The sequence below is a fragment of the Galendromus occidentalis genome, unplaced genomic scaffold (genome assembly GCF_000255335.2).
Source record: "Galendromus occidentalis unplaced genomic scaffold, Mocc_1.1 scf7180000077198, whole genome shotgun sequence".
In the NCBI taxonomy this organism is placed as follows: Eukaryota; Metazoa; Arthropoda; class Arachnida; order Mesostigmata; family Phytoseiidae; genus Galendromus; species Galendromus occidentalis.
The window spans coordinates 274,438-292,164 of record NW_003805186.1 but is presented as its reverse complement, the minus strand read 5'-3'; the positions used below and the strand labels follow the sequence as shown (position 1 = coordinate 292,164).

At 51.0% G+C, this 17,727-nt stretch overlaps 5 protein-coding genes across 5 annotated transcripts; 3 read left to right on the top strand and 2 right to left on the bottom strand.

Annotated features, from left to right (window-relative positions):
- Positions 1 to 395: 395 nt before the first annotated feature.
- On the top strand, positions 396 to 3,207 carry Etf-QO (electron transfer flavoprotein-ubiquinone oxidoreductase). Its single transcript, XM_029111030.1, is given in 10 exon segments — positions 396 to 503; positions 619 to 710; positions 826 to 963; positions 1,145 to 1,427; positions 1,513 to 1,700; positions 1,793 to 1,929; positions 2,018 to 2,198; positions 2,277 to 2,559; positions 2,686 to 2,717; positions 2,719 to 3,207. Coding segments are annotated over 9 exon segments (1,665 nt in total). The 5' UTR covers positions 396 to 503; positions 619 to 626; the 3' UTR covers positions 3,058 to 3,207.
- A 211-nt stretch (positions 3,208 to 3,418) lies between these two features.
- Arpc5 (Actin-related protein 2/3 complex, subunit 5) lies at positions 3,419 to 4,953 on the bottom strand. The gene is made up of 4 exons (XM_003741796.2): positions 4,823 to 4,953; positions 4,526 to 4,739; positions 4,030 to 4,102; positions 3,419 to 3,911 (listed from the first exon to the last, which is right to left on the bottom strand). The coding sequence occupies exons 2-4, from the start codon at positions 4,672 to 4,674 to the stop codon at positions 3,672 to 3,674; spliced, it is 462 nt and encodes a 153-aa protein (XP_003741844.1). The 5' UTR covers positions 4,675 to 4,739; positions 4,823 to 4,953; the 3' UTR covers positions 3,419 to 3,671.
- A 385-nt stretch (positions 4,954 to 5,338) lies between these two features.
- On the top strand, positions 5,339 to 9,380 carry LOC100906158 (N(G),N(G)-dimethylarginine dimethylaminohydrolase 1). The gene is made up of 6 exons (XM_003741795.2): positions 5,339 to 5,553; positions 6,923 to 7,096; positions 7,931 to 8,131; positions 8,350 to 8,445; positions 8,540 to 8,637; positions 8,789 to 9,380. The coding sequence occupies exons 1-6, from the start codon at positions 5,455 to 5,457 to the stop codon at positions 8,928 to 8,930; spliced, it is 810 nt and encodes a 269-aa protein (XP_003741843.1). The 5' UTR covers positions 5,339 to 5,454; the 3' UTR covers positions 8,931 to 9,380.
- Positions 9,381 to 11,487: 2,107 nt separating this feature from the next.
- On the bottom strand, positions 11,488 to 14,680 carry spartin. Its single transcript, XM_003741806.2, has 9 exons — positions 14,539 to 14,680; positions 14,031 to 14,175; positions 13,772 to 13,915; positions 13,479 to 13,694; positions 13,028 to 13,308; positions 12,683 to 12,885; positions 12,404 to 12,590; positions 12,043 to 12,279; positions 11,488 to 11,905 (listed from the first exon to the last, which is right to left on the bottom strand). Exons 2-9 carry the CDS (start codon positions 14,166 to 14,168, stop codon positions 11,656 to 11,658), a joined length of 1,656 nt encoding a protein of 551 aa, XP_003741854.1. The 5' UTR covers positions 14,169 to 14,175; positions 14,539 to 14,680; the 3' UTR covers positions 11,488 to 11,655.
- A 99-nt stretch (positions 14,681 to 14,779) lies between these two features.
- Positions 14,780 to 16,180, top strand: LOC100907604 (RING finger protein 37). Its single transcript, XM_003741805.2, has one exon. It carries the CDS (start codon positions 14,951 to 14,953, stop codon positions 16,178 to 16,180), a length of 1,230 nt encoding a protein of 409 aa, XP_003741853.1. The 5' UTR covers positions 14,780 to 14,950.
- Positions 16,181 to 17,727: the final 1,547 nt, after the last annotated feature.

The window sequence follows — 17,727 nt, the reverse complement described above, 5'->3', positions numbered from 1 at the left end:
GAGTCATTGTCAAATAACCGGGTAGCGGGAATGTCTAAATGACGCTGGCCGCCACGTATCTTCCACTGAACATCGATAGTTTGCGAAGCGTTCATGTGGACTTTATTGCTACGCAAACCTTCGCATCGTTCCCTCTCTCCCCTCGAAACGTTCAAGCCCATCTATCCTGTAAGTCGGATGTGGGCTTCTATCGGAAAGGTCTAGGATCGGCCGGACTCAAAACAGAGCAATTGCTCTACTCTGCCTTGTGGAGAGCAGCTCTTTAGGAGAACTGCTCCCTTGCTGTTCATGGGAGAATTCCAGCTGCGCTCTCGAGATCTTGCCATATCAGAGATTGCCCTTTGTCATGATTTCCGATCCTTAACATTCTTGGTATATCATCTTTCCAGCCCGCCTCCACGGTAAGCCTTGTGTCCTCACCTCCCCGAGGAGCTTCGCCAGCGTGCCAAAAATCACAACACACTATTCGGTGTATCCAAGAGACAAAGATCCGCGATGGAAGGGTGAGTGCTCGAAAGAGATAACTTAAGATCCTAAGAGGGGGATGAACCAGCTCGGATCCGGGGTACGGCGTTCGATTTTCGGCAGGAAGATCTAAAACTATTCCATTTATCTCAGACGTCGATATGGAAAGGGTCTCGGACGACGTAGATGTTGTCATCGTCGGAGGAGGACCCGCGGGCATGTCCGCGGCGATCCGCCTAAAACAGGTTAGCTATAAAAGCTATAAAACTCTATACGGTGTCCCTCGATTTGATCGCTGGCTGTCTCTTCCCAACCAGCGTTTGTCCGTGACCTAATGCTTCCTCATTATCCTCATCCCAGAATGCGGAAAAATCCGGGAAGGAACTCCGGGTCTGCGTCATTGAGAAGGCATCTCAGGTCGGTGGTCACACTTTGTCCGGCGCGTGCATCGAACCTGGCCCTCTTGCAGAACTGTTCCCAAACTGGAAGGAACTGGGTGTGAGTATCAATTCTTACTTTCACGTCTGAATAACTTGAGCGAAAAAGCCATTCCTCAGCAATGAAGGAAGCTACCTTGTGAAACGTCATGCGGAAGCCTTCCTTGACGCTCAGGCTGCTCGGTTTCGGGACTCGATTATTGGCTCACGTTCGTCGAATTTTTCGCTCTCGATGGCTATAGGCACCTCTCAAGACCGAGGTGAAGGAGGACCTCTTCTATATCCTGCGCAACGAGACCTCCAAAATCCGCATCCCCATCGTCCCCGGGCTCCCGATGAACAATCACGGGAATTATATCGTGCGTTTAGGGAACGTCGTCTCATGGTTAGGCGAGCAGGCTGAGCAACTCGGAGTGGAGATCTACTCCGGAATCCCAGCGTCCGAAGTTCTCTACGATGAACAAGGTCAAGTCAGAGGTGTCGCCACCGGTGACGTCGGTGTGGCCAAGGATGGCTCCCCAAAAGTGAGTTTAACTGGTGGATCCGCGTTTCCGCAACGCTCCGATTGGTTTTCCGTAAAATCATAGATCTGCTATTTTTTTTCCCAGGTATAATTTTGAGCGAGGTATGGAACTGAACGCTCGATGCACGATCATCGCCGAGGGCTGCCACGGCCATCTTTCGAAACAGCTCTACCAAAAGTTCAATCTTAGAGAGAACTGCGAGCCTCAAACATACGGAATCGGTCTGAAAGAGCTCTGGGAGGTCGATCCCAAGAACCATCATCCTGGTCGCGTGGTAAGTTCGCCGCATCAGGCTTCATGAAATATGGTGTCAAACCGCTTCTCGAATCCAATATGCGAATTTCAAGTCCTCATGTTGTAATTCAGGTTCATTCGGTCGGCTGGCCTTTGGATAAGCTGACTTACGGCGGAGCTTTCATGTATCATCTGGATGAGGGACCGCTGGTCGCCCTTGGACTGGTCGTCGGTCTCGACTACACCAATACTTACCTTTCGCCTTACCGGTGAGTTTGGGGACGATGATTGTTCTTCGTCCGTATGGAAGGCTCCGCATGAATGTTCCCATAAGAGCGCTCCGATCTTCATTCCCAGGGAGTTCCAACGGATGAAGCATCACCCAGTTTTCGCCAACACGCTCAAGGGTGGATCCAGGATCGCGTATGGTGCGCGTGCACTCAATGAAGGTGGCCTTCAGTGCATTCCGAAACTGCACTTCCCTGGAGGTTGCCTGATCGGCTGCGCGCCGGGTTTCATGAACGTCCCGAAAATCAAGGTAACTCGAAGACAGTCCGATGCGAAGCTTTGGTTTCTCAAGTTGTTTTCGAATTCTCTAATCGATCGGGCTTCCCAGGGAACGCACAATGCGATGAACAGTGGCATCATTGCGGCTGACGCGATTTCGGAGAAACTCGCTGCTCAACACGAAGGCGTGATCACCCCGGACAACTATGAGGCAAATCTGAAGACTAGTTCGGTGTACAAGGAGCTCAAATCTGTGAGAAATATCCGGCCGTCTTTCCACAATCGTCTTGGCCTATACGGCGGAATGATCTATACGGGCGTCTTCTATCTGTTCGGTCGTGGGAAAGAACCCTGGACTCTGAAGCATGGAGGTAAGTCGGACTCCGTCGATCGTAGAGCTTCCGTGAAGATCACCCCCATCTACGATGTTCCGAGGCCATGGGTTTTAGGACCGTGGAAAACAATCTCGCTCTTCAGTCGAATCACATCATTACATCCTTCGCAGGCAAAAGATTCAGACCGACTGAAGCCCGCTTCGGAATGTAAAAGTCATCGAATACCCGAAGCCGGACAATGTCCTCTCATTCGACCTCCTTTCGTCGGTGTCGCTCACGGGAACTTATCACGAGGACAACCAGCCTCCGCACTTGACGCTGAAAGACGATTCCATCCCGGTCGGACGAAATCTCAAGACTTACGATGGTCCTGAGCAACGATTCTGTCCGCCGGGCGTCTACGAGTACGTGCCCAAGGAAGACGGGGAGATGCGACTGCAGATCAACGCACAGAACTGCATCCATTGCAAGACCTGTGACATCAAGGACCCTTCGCAGAACATAAACTGGGTGACTCCGGAGGGGCCTGGAGGTCCAGCGTACTCCGGGATGTGATTTCCGTAGCGGGCGAATTTTCGTAATGCAATACATTTTCTGATGTTGTTGACAGTTGATGGTGAGAATTTTAAAGGACGCTCCTGTTCAGAGAGGAATCAGGGAAGGACGAGATTGTTGTACAATTCAATTTTCAAGCGAGAATAAAAATAGTTTCCATGTTATGTGCTTGTCAGTTCCTGTCCGTGAACCTTGGTCTCGAGGAGCCAGAACCGGGGAGGACTCGAAAGTTCTATTCACACGAGCATTTCGCGGCGAAGTTTTCGCCGCGTTCGACTCTTCTAGCTCGCAACTTCATTTGTCAGAGGCCGGGAGGGAAGACGCGTGGAGACAGGGAGCAGGTGTATATTTTTACAGTACGCTTTGTATAAATAGTTACAACAGAGCAATCGCTTTGGGTTTCCAATGACTCCACGGTGGAACATTCAATGATGTCAGACGAGAAAATTGTTCGCTACACTCCAACCATTCTGATTTCCACCCCGTCTTCTACGAATGAAATTAGGCGTCATCCATCTTATTGGAGCTTGATTTCCATTCAGAGTTCCACGCATCATGATTGTAGCCATTCGATCATACGCCATCGTCACGTCGAGGAACAGACGTTCAGACGTTCAAACGGTTTTCCTTGCCGTCATTACTCTGATGATCGAACCAAGCCCCCCGTGAGCAAATGCTTTCTCGTGCCAGGCGAGCAAGTGTCCCGAAGATCCTTCGCTGGGCGACTCGAAGCCGCGATAAATGTATTTCATGAGGGTGTCCACCAGTTCCGGTTCCAAAGATTGCACCAGAGCATCCATTTCCGAGGTTCGGATCGCCAACATGCACTTCATTGCGAGAGCAAAGGCTTTGTCCTGTAGGGAGAGCAAAGTCGTTCGAAGATGAGCCTCAGAGAAGATGCGCCTCAGCCTAATGAAGTGTCCCCGCAGAGCACTGTCGTCTCATTATGAAGCAAACCGTCTGCTTACGAACCTTGACATCGAATCCTTTGGCGTTGATGGGTGCGTTCCGGAGCACGACCTTAAGTGCCTCTTCCGCCTTTGACGTGTTAGGAGAAAAGTTATAGTTAAGGTAACTTGTGCGTCATAAATGATTCCGTACCTAAGTCGATTCGACATGGTCTTGATTCAACGTTCGAAGGTAGACCAAATGCCAATGTGACAGAGGGAGATGAATTGAGAGAGTCCGGTGTCGCTCCGGAGAGAAAATCCTTGCAGAGCTATCTTTGCGACACGGAATTTCCGGGAGCTACCCAAAACGATCAGAAAAAGAAAGGCGCTCCCAATGAACCGGATAAATCCCTTATTCGGTAGATGACGGGATGACTAAGAGATCAAGTGCTCCTCGGCATGCCGATGGAGAGAAAAGAATGAAACCTGGGATCGAATGAGAAACTAATCTGGAGCCTGCAAGATGTACATTTTTGTTAGCGTTCGGCGTGCTCGTGTCACGCAGGGTAAAAGGATATCCATTGAGCAGAGCGTTCACTTCAGCTTCATCGGGTCCTTGATGGGCGATTTCGGCCGATTCACCGCCACTCTCTTCCACGTAAAGATCGTCGTTGTACTGATCGATGTCCAACTTCCGAAATGTGGAAGACAGGGTATTCTTCGCCATTTCGAACACTTCAAAGCTAGAACCAGAGTCGGGAGCACTTTCGGTGGCAGCCGAAATATCCAAATCTGGAATTCGATCAAGTGTGGTAGAAGAGACCGTATTACTGTCAGCAGCAGTGGGTGCTGACAGTTAGATGGAGAACGCTTACCCACAGAGTCCTGCGGTGCGTGAAAGGGTGCCGCGGTCAGCTGTCCGGAGCGCTCACTCGATCGCAGAGCGTCGACCGGGATTATTTCGAAGAAAATTTTCTGGGAAGTTAGTGTCTTGCTTGATGTTCTTGAATTCCGCGAGGAAAGGGATCCGCGAGACTATGGAAGACCTCGACACCCGAGTACTCGGACTCGGAGCGGCGGATCTGCTGTCTCTTTCTCAGATCCACCTTTACTTACGGAGTCGTTCTGTTTTTAGTCGACAGCATTGTCACTAGGAGCGGATCTGTGCCTGTTTGCCGCTTCTTCCGTACCATTGGAATTCATAGAATCTTCTCACCGCGGATCAACCGATTTTCGAGTCGAAATTGAGCAGGTGAAGGCCTTCGATCGCCTGAGTCTATTTCCGGAGCAGGGCGATGGCTCGAGTCTCGCCTGGATATCAAATACTCCGATCGTCGACAGACGCAGATCGCGGATCTACTCCAAGAGGGGGCACTCTCAAATTTAGAACGTTGTCGTCTCCTCTCAGTGTGTGTACACTAGAGTGCTGCTTCAGAGCGGAGCGGAGGAGAGGAGAGCTCTCATCAGACAGAGCTTTCGTAACCAGCTGCCTCTTAGGTCGGCTAGAATGGGCTTCGGGAAGACAACGCATGCCATCGTTTGCAGAGTGCCAGAGAGTTACTGCAAACTCACCAGTATAGTGACAGGGACCACGAGCACCGAAAAGGTACGGCAAACGTTCGATTGTACTTCGAGCTAAAGTTTCGGGTGTTCTTCCCGACCTGTCAAAGCTCTGAGCGCGCGCTCGTCGAAGGAGAGCGGATTCTCTAGCTCACGCAGTCTTCTCTATTAAAAATCAGGAAGTGATGAACATCTTAGAAATTTTCTAGAGTTAGCTCCTGCGAGTATTTATTATCTATCTGCGGCCTTGAACGATATTACAATGAAATAACAGGTGTTCGACTCGCTTCTTCGGAGACGGAGTATCCGCTCCATGCATATCGTAGAGTCCTCCGAAACGGCGAGCGATTGCGTGAACGTCTGAAGAAATGGGCCATAGATCACATACCGACGTGACTTTGCCTACACTCGGCGATCGCTTGTTGTTGCTTGTGGTTTGTGCGCGAATCCGACTCATGCCATTGTTTTTCTTTCCGTGACTCCGCAATAAGCGCCGCTCCAGCGGTGCCAGTAAAGAGGCCTCTCGTATTCGCCGCTAGATGGTTCAACTGAAATCACAATAAACGTGCAAATATCCGGACGTCAAGGTGGTCTTGGCGTGAATGAGTGCTCCTTCACAGTATGCGGAACTCATTGTTGCTCGATCCAGCCGTGGTAGACGTACGAGTCCGCCGCATGTGGCGAACAATCCGTCATGTCCGTATCTTCAAACGGCATTAATCTTGGCGGCTCGAAGCATTGTCTCAGCCACACTGCGGGTGCTGCGAGTGCGACCGGAGAGCTCCGGGTAAAACACATTTTGCGAGGCTGACTCCTTTGAGTCCTCTCGGAATGAATCATCAGCTGAGAATTCGGAATTATAGTTCGCAGAATGCTCCAGGGACGTGCTTTTGTGACTGTCGGCTCCCAGACAGGCATGGAACTATATTTTTTAGAGCTGCGAAATCGAGGTGGACGCGTCTCCCCGCCCCCCTGCCGTAAGCTCTGTGCAAACAGACTCCGGCTCCCAAATCCCTCGTCCGAGGTTCGCGACGTTTCAAATTACTGTCCTCTCCCTCTTGTTCCCCGGTGTGTACCTCGGAATAAGAGGTGCTTATCCAGGCTAGGGGCATCTCCCTGTTCTGTTCTGAATTCTGAAACCTCGGAATTCCCATTGGAGCCGAATCCAGCGGGCTTTGTTTGGTGGAACGTTCTATCGAAATTCCGGCTGATGATTTGGTCGAGTAACTGAGATAATTCCGTCATGGACGGTCAGATCGAATTTCGTATTCGACTCGCCAACTAGGAACTCCCTGTCTGCCTCCTTGCGACTTCGTCCGGAATCATTAACGGTTGTTTCCTCATTTCACCTCAGGGTTTCTTAGACGGGAAGGAGTTTTCTCATTTCACTCAGGCGGACGACCTCAAAATTACAGGCGAAACGTGAACACCACGCATACTGCGAAGTCCTTCGCAGTCTCGATATCGATGTCGTCGAATTGCCTTCGGACGAACTATCCCCGGAATGCCCTTTCGTGAACGATTTGGCGGTCGTAGCCAATGGGACAGCTCTCATCTGCAAACCTTCATCTCCACAGCGACTCAAAGAGGTTAGACGAGATGGAAAGCACAGCTCAATCGATAGCCCTGCTTCGAAAGAAGACCGGCGATGTGGGTGCGGGGCCCGTTTTCAGTGAGATCCAAACATAAATTGTTCAGGTTGTCAGCTCGCTGACGTTGTTGGCTCGCAGATGTCGAAAATGATTGACAAGTGCTACTTATCGTCGCCGTTCTTGAGGAGGCTCAATCTCGAACATCTGAAGCTCATCGATTACCGAGTTATTTTTACGAGCAGTTTCCACGCGAAGCATCGCGGAAGGTTCGCTTAGTTTTTCAATCGATCGCGGAAACCGCGCAGTTGTTGGATGAAATTCTCTGAGGGGAGTGGGCCTCTCTACGAAACGATCAGATCGGGAAGGATATCGGAATTTCGCTTCTGGCCTATACCATCCGCTGCTTGGATGGATCCCTCGGCAAATATCCGAAACAGAGATATCCGGGCATGAATAATCCTCTGTGAATCATCGGGAGCAGCTCTGTGAAGCACGAGCTCGATCTCTCACACGAGCAAGAGCCAGTTCTCTCACACGGGGTTTCGGAATGCGGCAAAAAAGATCCATCCAGGAATTCCCTTGAAGAGGTCGAATTCTAGGAAATCGGGTGCGATGCATGTGAGTGTAGATGGGGAGAATAAATCGCATGTTTCCATTCGGTGAGCGCAAACCACCTGCGGGGCTTGCCTCATCTCTTTGGATTCCCTCTACGCCACTAAATAATGATAGCGTGCGTGCTCTCCAATGCGTGCGGGGAACAGTTTGCCACTCCGGCTGCTCAGGTCTCGCCAGGGGAAAACATGCGATTCTCAAGCTTGAGAATCTCCGCAGGTGGAGCTGATCCGGAAAACAATTCAGAGGGAAATAGGAATTCCCATGGTGGAAATTTCGGACCCTTCAGCCATTATAGAGGGGGGCGACGTTCTCTTCACCGGAGAAGAATTTTTCGTCGGACTGTCGCCCCGAACAAATGAAGCTGGGGCCCGAGCCTTGGCAGCTGCCTTCCCTGAGTTCCCGACTACAGCGGTCAGAGTAAGTTCATCAGCCCAGGACTCGCTTTGCGAGGTTTCTTTCTCAAGATTTTTCTCGCTGAAATCGCACGATGCCTCTTTCGTGCCTCCTCGTCAGGTCTTTGAGCAAAGGAAAAAATCGAAACCCGGTATTGGGCCCTTCCTTTGCCATCGCTATATGCGAAGCGAGTATTTTTGATTCTTATATGATTATAATGATCGTGGAACAATCAACTGCAGCTGGTGTGTCAAGGTCCATTGAAGAGCGTACTGACGATGGCTGGTCCCGGCATAATTTGCGTTTCGAAATCGAATGAGGCACAAGTTATGAAGAAGGTGGGTTCAGAGTGAAGCTCGACCCGGGAGCGAATATCCTCGTCCATCCCAATGACTGCTCATGCTAATATTTCAATTAATTCGTTGTGCGCAGGAGATCGAACGTGAGGCAACGTTCCAGTATCAGACAGTCACAGTTCAGGACGACAAGGCGTCCAATTGTGTCTTTGCAAACAAGACCCTCATCCACAGGTCAATATTCGATTCCACTTCCCCTGGAAATGGGGACCAAATCCATATGAACATCATTTCCATACGAATATCATTTCCATACGAACTTCATGAGGCTGTCGCGCTCTCGATTAGGAACCATTCGCTCACCTCCTGAAAACATTCATTCCAGGAGCGAGTTCAATGCGAGCAACCAAGAGTTCGCCCGAAAAATTGACTATCCACGGATCGTTCTCCCGCTCACGCACCTCTCGGCCGTCAATGTCGGTCTGACCAGTTTAGCTATACTCATCGACAAACCGAAGTGCTTTTGAAGAGGTCCCGGATCTGTTCGAGTCCGGTCGTCCAAGATTCCGCATTGTACTTGATCGCACGAGGATGATCGGGGTCTTCTGAGATGTATTGAAGCGAGCCGCGACGGACGGGCTCACTTCGGGAGCTTGAACTCGAGTCGCTACGCTCGGTAATTCTCGATTCGGTAGTGACATTTGGGGACTGGAATCGCGAAATTTCCAAATCGACTCTACCCTTCCTTCATGACTGAGAAGGACATCGAGCTGCGTTGAAAGACATCGAAATGGACGAACAAATCACCAGGAGCTCGGAATGTGTGAAGCGAGCTACGAGGTACTCTGGTTGGTGAAAGGGTCGCTTTTTCCGGTCTGATCTCATCCTCTCGCTGGGCTGAGAGTTCATCCCCCTTCTGCAAACTTACTTCGGGGGGCGTCGGATTCGACAGCGGAACGCTTCCCAGCAGCCCTGACACATTATGGGCATTGGTCCCTGTTGAGCCTCCGTGTACTATTTCGAGCTTTCATTCCCCCGTGCCTAGTCGTTGGAGACTTCTGATAAGATTGGAGTCGGCTCTGCAACGCCGGCGAGCCGGTCGGCGTTTTTGCGGTTGTTGGTTTTTCCTACGATACAAGAGAGAATCAAATATAACTTTTTTAAAAAGAAGAGCAATGTCGGAAATCCACGCCGGTCCTTACGGTCGAGCCCTCGCCTCTAGGACGAGAAATCATTGTCGGAGCGATGAGGTGTACGATTCTTCGAGATCATGTGAACAAATGAAGGTATATGTATGTGTCGGTCTGCAGGGAATTCGCCAAGTCTAGTTATCGGCTTCTTCGGTAGATTTCTGCGTTGCACCGCGCGACAACTTGCCCGCAGGAAACTCTGGGGGCGAGCGATCTGCGACTCTTGAGAACGCGCCCTTCAAAAGTGATCTACACGCTCTCTCTACAACATTCCCTCTCAGCCCTGGAATTTCGCGTATAAGGGAGCCCTCCCCCCTGATCGATCGAAACATTTTCCTCATAGACTTCAATGAGGGGCTGCTCATCTGCAGCGCTCGGCATACGCGGGATTCAAGATATCGGAACGTTCCTCTTTCTGTATCACCCAACGACTCTTGGAGCTCCGGATGCTCTCTTACTACGGAGTGAGAAAGTCCGCTGCACTCGATAATCAGAATTCAATTGTTTGATGACAGCTCACGGACATCTCGCGAAGCCACTGTTGTACTGATTATACGCCACACAGCACTTCCTGTTCCACTGTATTTGGCTTTCAGCACCGATCCGGACGTTTTCGGAAGTTTCTCATTCGAACCAGAGTCAACCGTGCGATTTGCCGCCCACCGGCCGAAGCTCGGTGAGCTCAACGCTTGAATCCGTCTCTGATCTGAATGTAGGATCTACCGGTCGTCCGCTGCATATTTTCGAGTATTGTTTTGCCATCGGCGACGGGAGGCTTGCCGCGCTGTGAACGTATATCAAGCCTAGGCATAAAAAGCTTATAAGAATAAAAAGTTGTACTTGTATTTAAAGCCTGATCTCTTTCTTAATTTCAAATACTCATTGAGCGGCTCAAGCTCGGGTTAGCTATCGGTCTGAAAATCGGTCAACCACGAGGACAGCGGTGTCTGTAGGGACGGATATTCAACCGACTGAGTAAAGGGCCGAGCCCCGGTCGGGGGCCACACATATTCCATGGACATAAGGGACATGTGGCGAGCCACGAGGGGGCCAGAACCCGACACGCCGATGGATGAGACTATCCGCTAGCACCATCGGGATTCGACGGACTCACACGGTGATTTTGATTTTCATTCGCTCCGGCATCCGATCCGGACTAGGGAGACGATCCTCGCTCGTTGAGATTCTCTCCTTCCTCCACGTGGGTATCCGTCGTCTCGTATCTCTCTGCTGCGGTCACTAGGCCCACGTACAATAGGACACTAGCATCAGGCCGGGAGGCTGCGTCGAACGTTGTGTGTCGGATTAGTTCTCCTTCTTGTAGAGTTTTATTCGACATCGAGCCGAATCCAGCCCCGGATCGATACACTAGAGTCGTACTAAAATGGATCTCGTCAAGCTAGCGACGAAGTTGAAAGACCGAAAACTGGAATTGCGATTGGGACATTGGGATGATATCGGTGCCAGAAACTCCGAATACCCATTCCTCGTGCGGTGGGATGGCTCCCGGTCCATTCTGTTCCCCGATTTTCCGTGGAACGCCATCGGAGTCGGATCCTTTCCGGGAGCTTGCGCCCCAGAAATCGACGCTCCGGGAGCTGCCGCGCCGTCCTGAGTGAACTCAGCCGTCGCTGTTGCTTCGATCACCCAGCGTGCGTGAACCGTCACGATGAATGAATAGACTCCACCATTATGTGGACAATGTAGATCCCACGGTGAGCCCCAGCTCGCAATTCCCTACGGCCCTTGAGCTCCTTGTGAGCATCATACAAGCCGACTCAGTCTTCGATTGTCCGTGTGGATCCACCGAAGCCCCATGATTTCCTCAGGAAAAATCGATTGTGTCTTCGAACCTCCCCGCAAATTCAGTCAGGAATTGATCGCTCGGTAAAATCACATTTCATTCTATAAAGTCCCGAACAACTGGATATTCCCTGTGTACATCACATACATGAACACGATGGTTTAACCACCAAAGTAAGATATCTATTTACGACGGAATGTGCAGCTAGTGGAAAGTTTTAGGCGCGCAGTCTGAACACCATGATCACGTTTCAACGGACTAGCGCAATTGATGCATCGGGTCGTTTCTCCCCGACGGTCCCGGTTGTCGGTCGTCCGCCGGCTCGACCACGACTGTACTGGATGATGTCTTCGTGACATATTCTTCGAGAACAGCTTTCCCCGCGTCTTTCGCCGTCCGTTTCGCGATCCCTCTGACTCCGAGATTGGTGACATTGTTCGCGGTCAAGGCCAAATTCCCTACACTGTAGAGAGCATCGCCAACAGCTTCTCCAGCATCCCCACCGTACCTGGATGGATTCCGAACTTTATTTTAATTCCGTCTGGAGAAACTATCTGCAATGTTCAATGGGCCGCGGAATTGGAGTGGATTTCCGATCCCTGACATTTTTCGAGCAATCGGTGTGCATCAGCCGAATGAACTCACTTGTGGTGGACCAGCGTAACGGTATTGGTCGTTATGCTCTGAGCGAGAACTTTGGCCGCGTTCTCCAATCCCATGAAGACTTTGCCGAATCCTGTCAGCCCGCCCCCCGCGATCAAAAGAGCATCGTTCAGGGCAGCGTTGGTCTGTACTCCGCCGATGACCTCAGGTTGCGCGATGCTTTTCGCGATTTTACGCCCCAGCGCCATGGTCATGTCTCCAACAACGCTAACCATGAAGCTTAAGAAATCATTTTATATTCAGTAGGAATCCCCGGCTGAGCCATGAGGGTGCGCATTTCACTCGGTGCACCACGGTGCCGGAGCTCCGGTGGCAATCGATGGCTTTCAAGATGATCACTTACCCCGTGACTTTGCACGTATAATGTGTGGTCGTACGAGCAACTTTGAGGCCTGTCTGAACACGTGGATCTACCATGTAAGCTCTTTGCTGAGGGGTGAGTCTTTCTCGAAGTTTCTCCGCTCCGTAGTTTAGTGCAACTGAGGTCACCTGAGCACCTTTAACGAGGCCCCGGCTGATGACCTCTGACGCTGAAAATTTTGATTTTTCATTGAGACGAGCCCCTGACCCTGAACACTTTCACGCCCGATATGGTCCCGACTTGGAGTCTCGGCAAACGAACCTGAGACGATTCCATCGGACACCTTCTGTCCCAGTGTTACTTCATCGGGATTGAGGCCGATTTGAGGCTGCTCTTGGAAAGCCGCATAGTCCTTCAGAAGCTCGTCCAACAGAATCCGGTCGACTTCGGAGACTTCAGCACGCAACACAATGGCGATACTCGAAGTGGTCTCAGACTGCGTGGAGATTTCGGGGAACACGTAACTGGAATCGGGATCCAGTTAAAACGACGTGGACATCACCTCATACTGGCAAGGACCATTCCCCGCTGACTGTGTGGTTGATCGCTTTGACTAATAAAGCGGAAGACGCTCCGGTAAGGCCAATGTCGGGAATTCCCACTCACGCTCCGTAGCCAGTTTTCAAAACAGGTGATTTTTTCGGGACAAGCGGGTAGGTGAAATCGCCAACTTGAATCCAGCTGACGGTCTGAGGTGTGATTGGCTGGTGAGCCTTATTCAGTGTGAGGATCTTCAGTTCTGTAGCGTCGCTTTCGACTTGTACGTCGTCATTTGGGCTAATGTGGAAGACTTGAGCTCCGGACGGGATGCTCAGGAGGACCCTCGCGGACATCTGCATCATATCCGGAGCATTAGGAGGAGCTCCTGGTGCTGATTGAGCTTGGTACTGGAATCCGAAAAAAAAATTTGTGCGTAATCGCATGGTACCGGCACCTTGCAGAGGTCACGGTGGAAGTTCGAAAAGCCTCGACATTCAGATTGGCTCGCATCGCTTATCTTTCGGGGAATATTTCATCGCGATCATACTAATTGATGGTATTGGGTGAGCTCCCTTACCGTGTATCCGTCGCGCGCGCTCCCAGGATCCGACTCCGTAGCTTCGAAGTAGCTCGGAGGGAACTCGGAATCCAGCTGGGGGTAGAGAGATCCATCCGACGGGCCAGCTCGGCTCGACATCCCATCGGGTCTGGGCTCCGCCACGGCCGTACTGTACGGCGGCGCGAAATTAGGAGGGTTCTTCTCGCTTGAGAGCGCATATATCCGGGTGTGTGCCTGCAATATTTGAGAATAATTCTCCCAGATTCCCGTTGACACCACACGATGGAGTTTGAGCCTGTGAATCTACAAACATCTTCTCGAACGCGGGTCATCTTCCGTTGCATGCGTCGGGCGTCCTCCCACTCAGATCCTCTGCAGTGAGGAAGATCTGTGCGTATGTCAAGGCCAGCGTTCAGGTAACGAAGTCCTTTATAGTACATTTCCAATGCCTCCCCCTGGAAACAATCAGCCGATGGAACGACTCGTATGATCTGGTTATCCGACCGCTGTTTGTTCGAAACGGAGGAAAACCTTCTTGGGAGTATCAATCCGATCTTCTCCTGCTCTCACCAATCTTCCGGCTTCCTCGAAGCATAGAGCCTGATCCATGAACACATAGGAAATTTCATACGCTTCACGCAATTGGCCAAGTTCCGCAGTGAAGTCCGCGACCGGCGCTTGACCGGCCGGTTTCTCCAGGGTGCTCATTCTCGAACTGCAACGTTGAATTCGAACACGAATGAATTTCTCGGGTGAGTAAAAGACTGTTGGAAGCCAGAATCAAATCCAGCAAAACTTTGAAGAAAACATCGGGCGCGACTTCTTGAATCCTATGGAGAGTTCTGTTCAACAGGAGAGCTGACGACGAGACGGATCCCAGCACAGGAGGCATCCAATCCCCTTAGGAAGTCCGACAGCGCTCGAGCAAGCGCCCAGATGGCATCGTGGATCCACGTAGAGCTGATGTCAATGTCAGATAAATCCAATCTCAGAATTCACTAGATCCGGCTCGATTTCCTCAACTGTTCGGTCAGAACGACGACAACGGGTCGAGACGAGACGCGTGCTCAGTACTCACCACCTTATGCCGGGGGGCTGTCCTCGATCCGCTGGAGTTGTGCACGAGATTCCGGACGACTTGGAACTCAAAGTGAATCTTTTTCACGAATGACTCATGTTTCGAAGCTCGCCTAGACTCCTCAGCTGACAAGTTTGCAGGCCCTGAGAGCCATCCCAAACACGAGCAACATTTGACTCCGGTGTCGGCATCCCACGACGGTCAGCCGTCAGCCCCGATCAAAATAAAGCCAGCTGATTGCGAGCTGCTCCGCATGATGCTCGATCAACTCCGAGCGGCCCAGAGTTTTCAGTCCTTTTGATCGAAGCCGACGATATCCCATGCCACCTCGGATTGCTGAGAGAGATCTTTCGACATCCGTTCGCTTTCCCTACGCTCAGGGCTTCTCCCCGAAGGGGAGTCGAGTGTGAAGATGAAACCAACAAACTTGCTTAACTCCTCTCTCGGAACGACTGCGTATTGTGATAAAGTCTGTGTCGACAACCACGGACCCGAAAACCTGATCTCTGAAGACGTGGTGACTCGACAGAATGGAGTGCTTCTGGAACATTTTATACGTCCCCCGGTCGACATCGATTTTATATTTCCGTGTGTGTGTGATATAGCCTACATAAAACTGAAGCTTGCCAAAGCCTCACGCGCAGTTCAACGTCTCCAAGTCTGGACTCAGTTTCCCGGGGACTCGAATTGGTCGAAGGTTACCACTGAGTTCGATCTGGAGCCTCAGCTCGTGCTCCGATGCGGGAATGTCCTACCGCGGCACCTTACCCTTACCGACCATCAGCTGGGGAGCCAGAGGAGCGTTCGATCGATACGAGGAGTTTCCAAGTTACGGATAACGATTCTCGGCATGAAGGACTGCGTGGCCGTCAGTTTGATGGGCTGCGAAGCCATCGGGCTTCCGTCCTCTCGAGTTCCGAGAGATCATCCTATATTCACCAAGCTCAGATCGCCTCCGAGTAGTAATTCGGCTCCGACCAGGAGAACTCCCCTTTCCAGTTCGAAGCCTCAAATCGAAGAATCCGCTAAACGAAGGCGGATCGAAGATACCGCCGCGGTACCCGAGGAATTCTTGGACCCCATAACCTTCTCCGTGATGACGATCCCGGTGGCATTGCCGAGCGGGAACGCCGTCGATCAGTCCACGCTGGATAAACACGTCGCCAACGAAAACCGATGGGGAAGGCCTGCCAGCGATCCATTCACCGGAGTCGCGTTAACGTCGAAGCCGATCGTCATAACAGAACTCAAAAGCAGAATCGATCATTTTCTTTCGGCCACCGGGAGCACCTCAGGCGTTCGGCTGGCTGACGGTCGTAACGTCACCAGATCGGACATTTCTCGCTTGGTCGTGGAACGAATCGCCGGCCACGCCGGAGAGCCCCGAAACTCTCGAACCTCGACAAACATGGAGAACGCATTCGCCGAGGCCTTGAGCTCGGCTCGAAGAATATTGAGGGGCGATTTCGATAATGCAGATAGCAGGAAATGTCCCGTGTGCAAGGACAGTGGAGTAAACTACAAACGAGGCTGTGGCCACTACCTCTGTCGATCGTGCGTTTCGAAACACGCGGAATCTCAATGCACGATTTGTGGAGCTCAATCAACTCGGAGTAGCATTATCAAAATCCACGGGAAGTGAAAGTACCGGTGGATTTCCGTCTGATCAGTTGTACATGTTTCCTTGAGAATGATGATAATTAAAAAATGCATGAATTTTGAATATATCCTGATGATTGTTTTGCCTAGTAAGTGGGAAGAAAGGGAACAATTCCACTCTCATTTTCGAATCAAGTACTTCCCCCCCCAAGTCGCAGCTTCGATCGTTTTATATAATCCTCCTTATCGTCTGCATCGGAAACTTCATGAAATTCCGCGCAGGTTCAATGGGGTCGCGGAGAAATTCGCTGACGCGACAGTTCCGGCTCAGATAGAATGTTGACTGTGGAGTGAATGACTCCGACCGGGAACATCCCATTTATACCAAGCCGAACCTCCATGATAAAACATGAATACAGGGGTCGAGAAACTCTGGTATGGATATGGTTCATCAGTCACGGCGCATCGATGAAAAATTTGCGGATGAAATACCCGATTAGAGGTGGGGCGAGAGATTGGTGTCGCTCAAATTGGTCGCAGGGATACATATGTCTTATAACAATCATACCTCAGTCAAAGCTCTAGATGAGCCAAACAGGAGAGGAAATCGGTCCCAGTGCTCACAACGAATTCTCAGGTCTTCGAGGCTCCGTTTTCGAGAGCTTGCTTAGGGCTCGACATCCTTAGGCTGAAGAAAAGGAGCCCTCAGCAGTCGATGAGCTCATCCTTTTTGTCAGGAGAGTTCATTGTCCTTCAATCGCTGGTTATCTGAGCAAAATGAACCGTGAAGGGAATTGCTCGGTCAAAGATACTACTCACCTACATATTAGAAAGTTGCATACCGAGAAATCTTCCGACTTTCAATTTCACTCAATTGAACCGCCGTCAGGGGAGGAGTCAGGGGTTATCAGCGACGGAATTGTTGTCGTATATAAAGAAGAAGTTCGCGGTGCGATGTCCCGCAGAACGACGAGATGCGGATATTGGTACCACTACTAGTGTGTTCCTTCGTTATCTGGGAAGCACAGGCCACGAAACATGGTGAGAACCGCATTCTAACCTAGGGGATCCTCACTGAACTCTGGTTCGCGCTCAAAGCATCGAGTGTGCTATTTCCTGAGAGTGTCATGCGGCTGTGATCCTTAAGTTCAACAGAAACCGACATTTGAGTTGCAGAAATCGACGTAACGAAGCCCCTCCAGATATTGCGCCCAAAACGAAAAGCTGATGTGACTCAAAAAGATTCTTCGGTGGCAAAGCAGTCCACCACAGTATTCCAGTCTGTCGTCCTGAGCCATCCATCGAAGTCCACTGCACAACAAGTGGATCATAAAAATACCGAGACAGGAAAGAAAGCGGAGGCGGTGCCGAAATCGTATCAAGTCTCCTACGGTACCCCCTCCCAATCGATCATTCACAATGATAGTTCGGAGAGTGTGGTCAAGGGTCGGTACATAATTAACGGTACGTCCCTTATCGATTGATTTGGTTCAGTTCCAATTAGTCAATGAGCTGAGTGCGACGAAATTTTCCAGGCCTCAACGGACAGCATCGCACCGTGGAATACGTTTCAGATGGAGACGGTTCCCG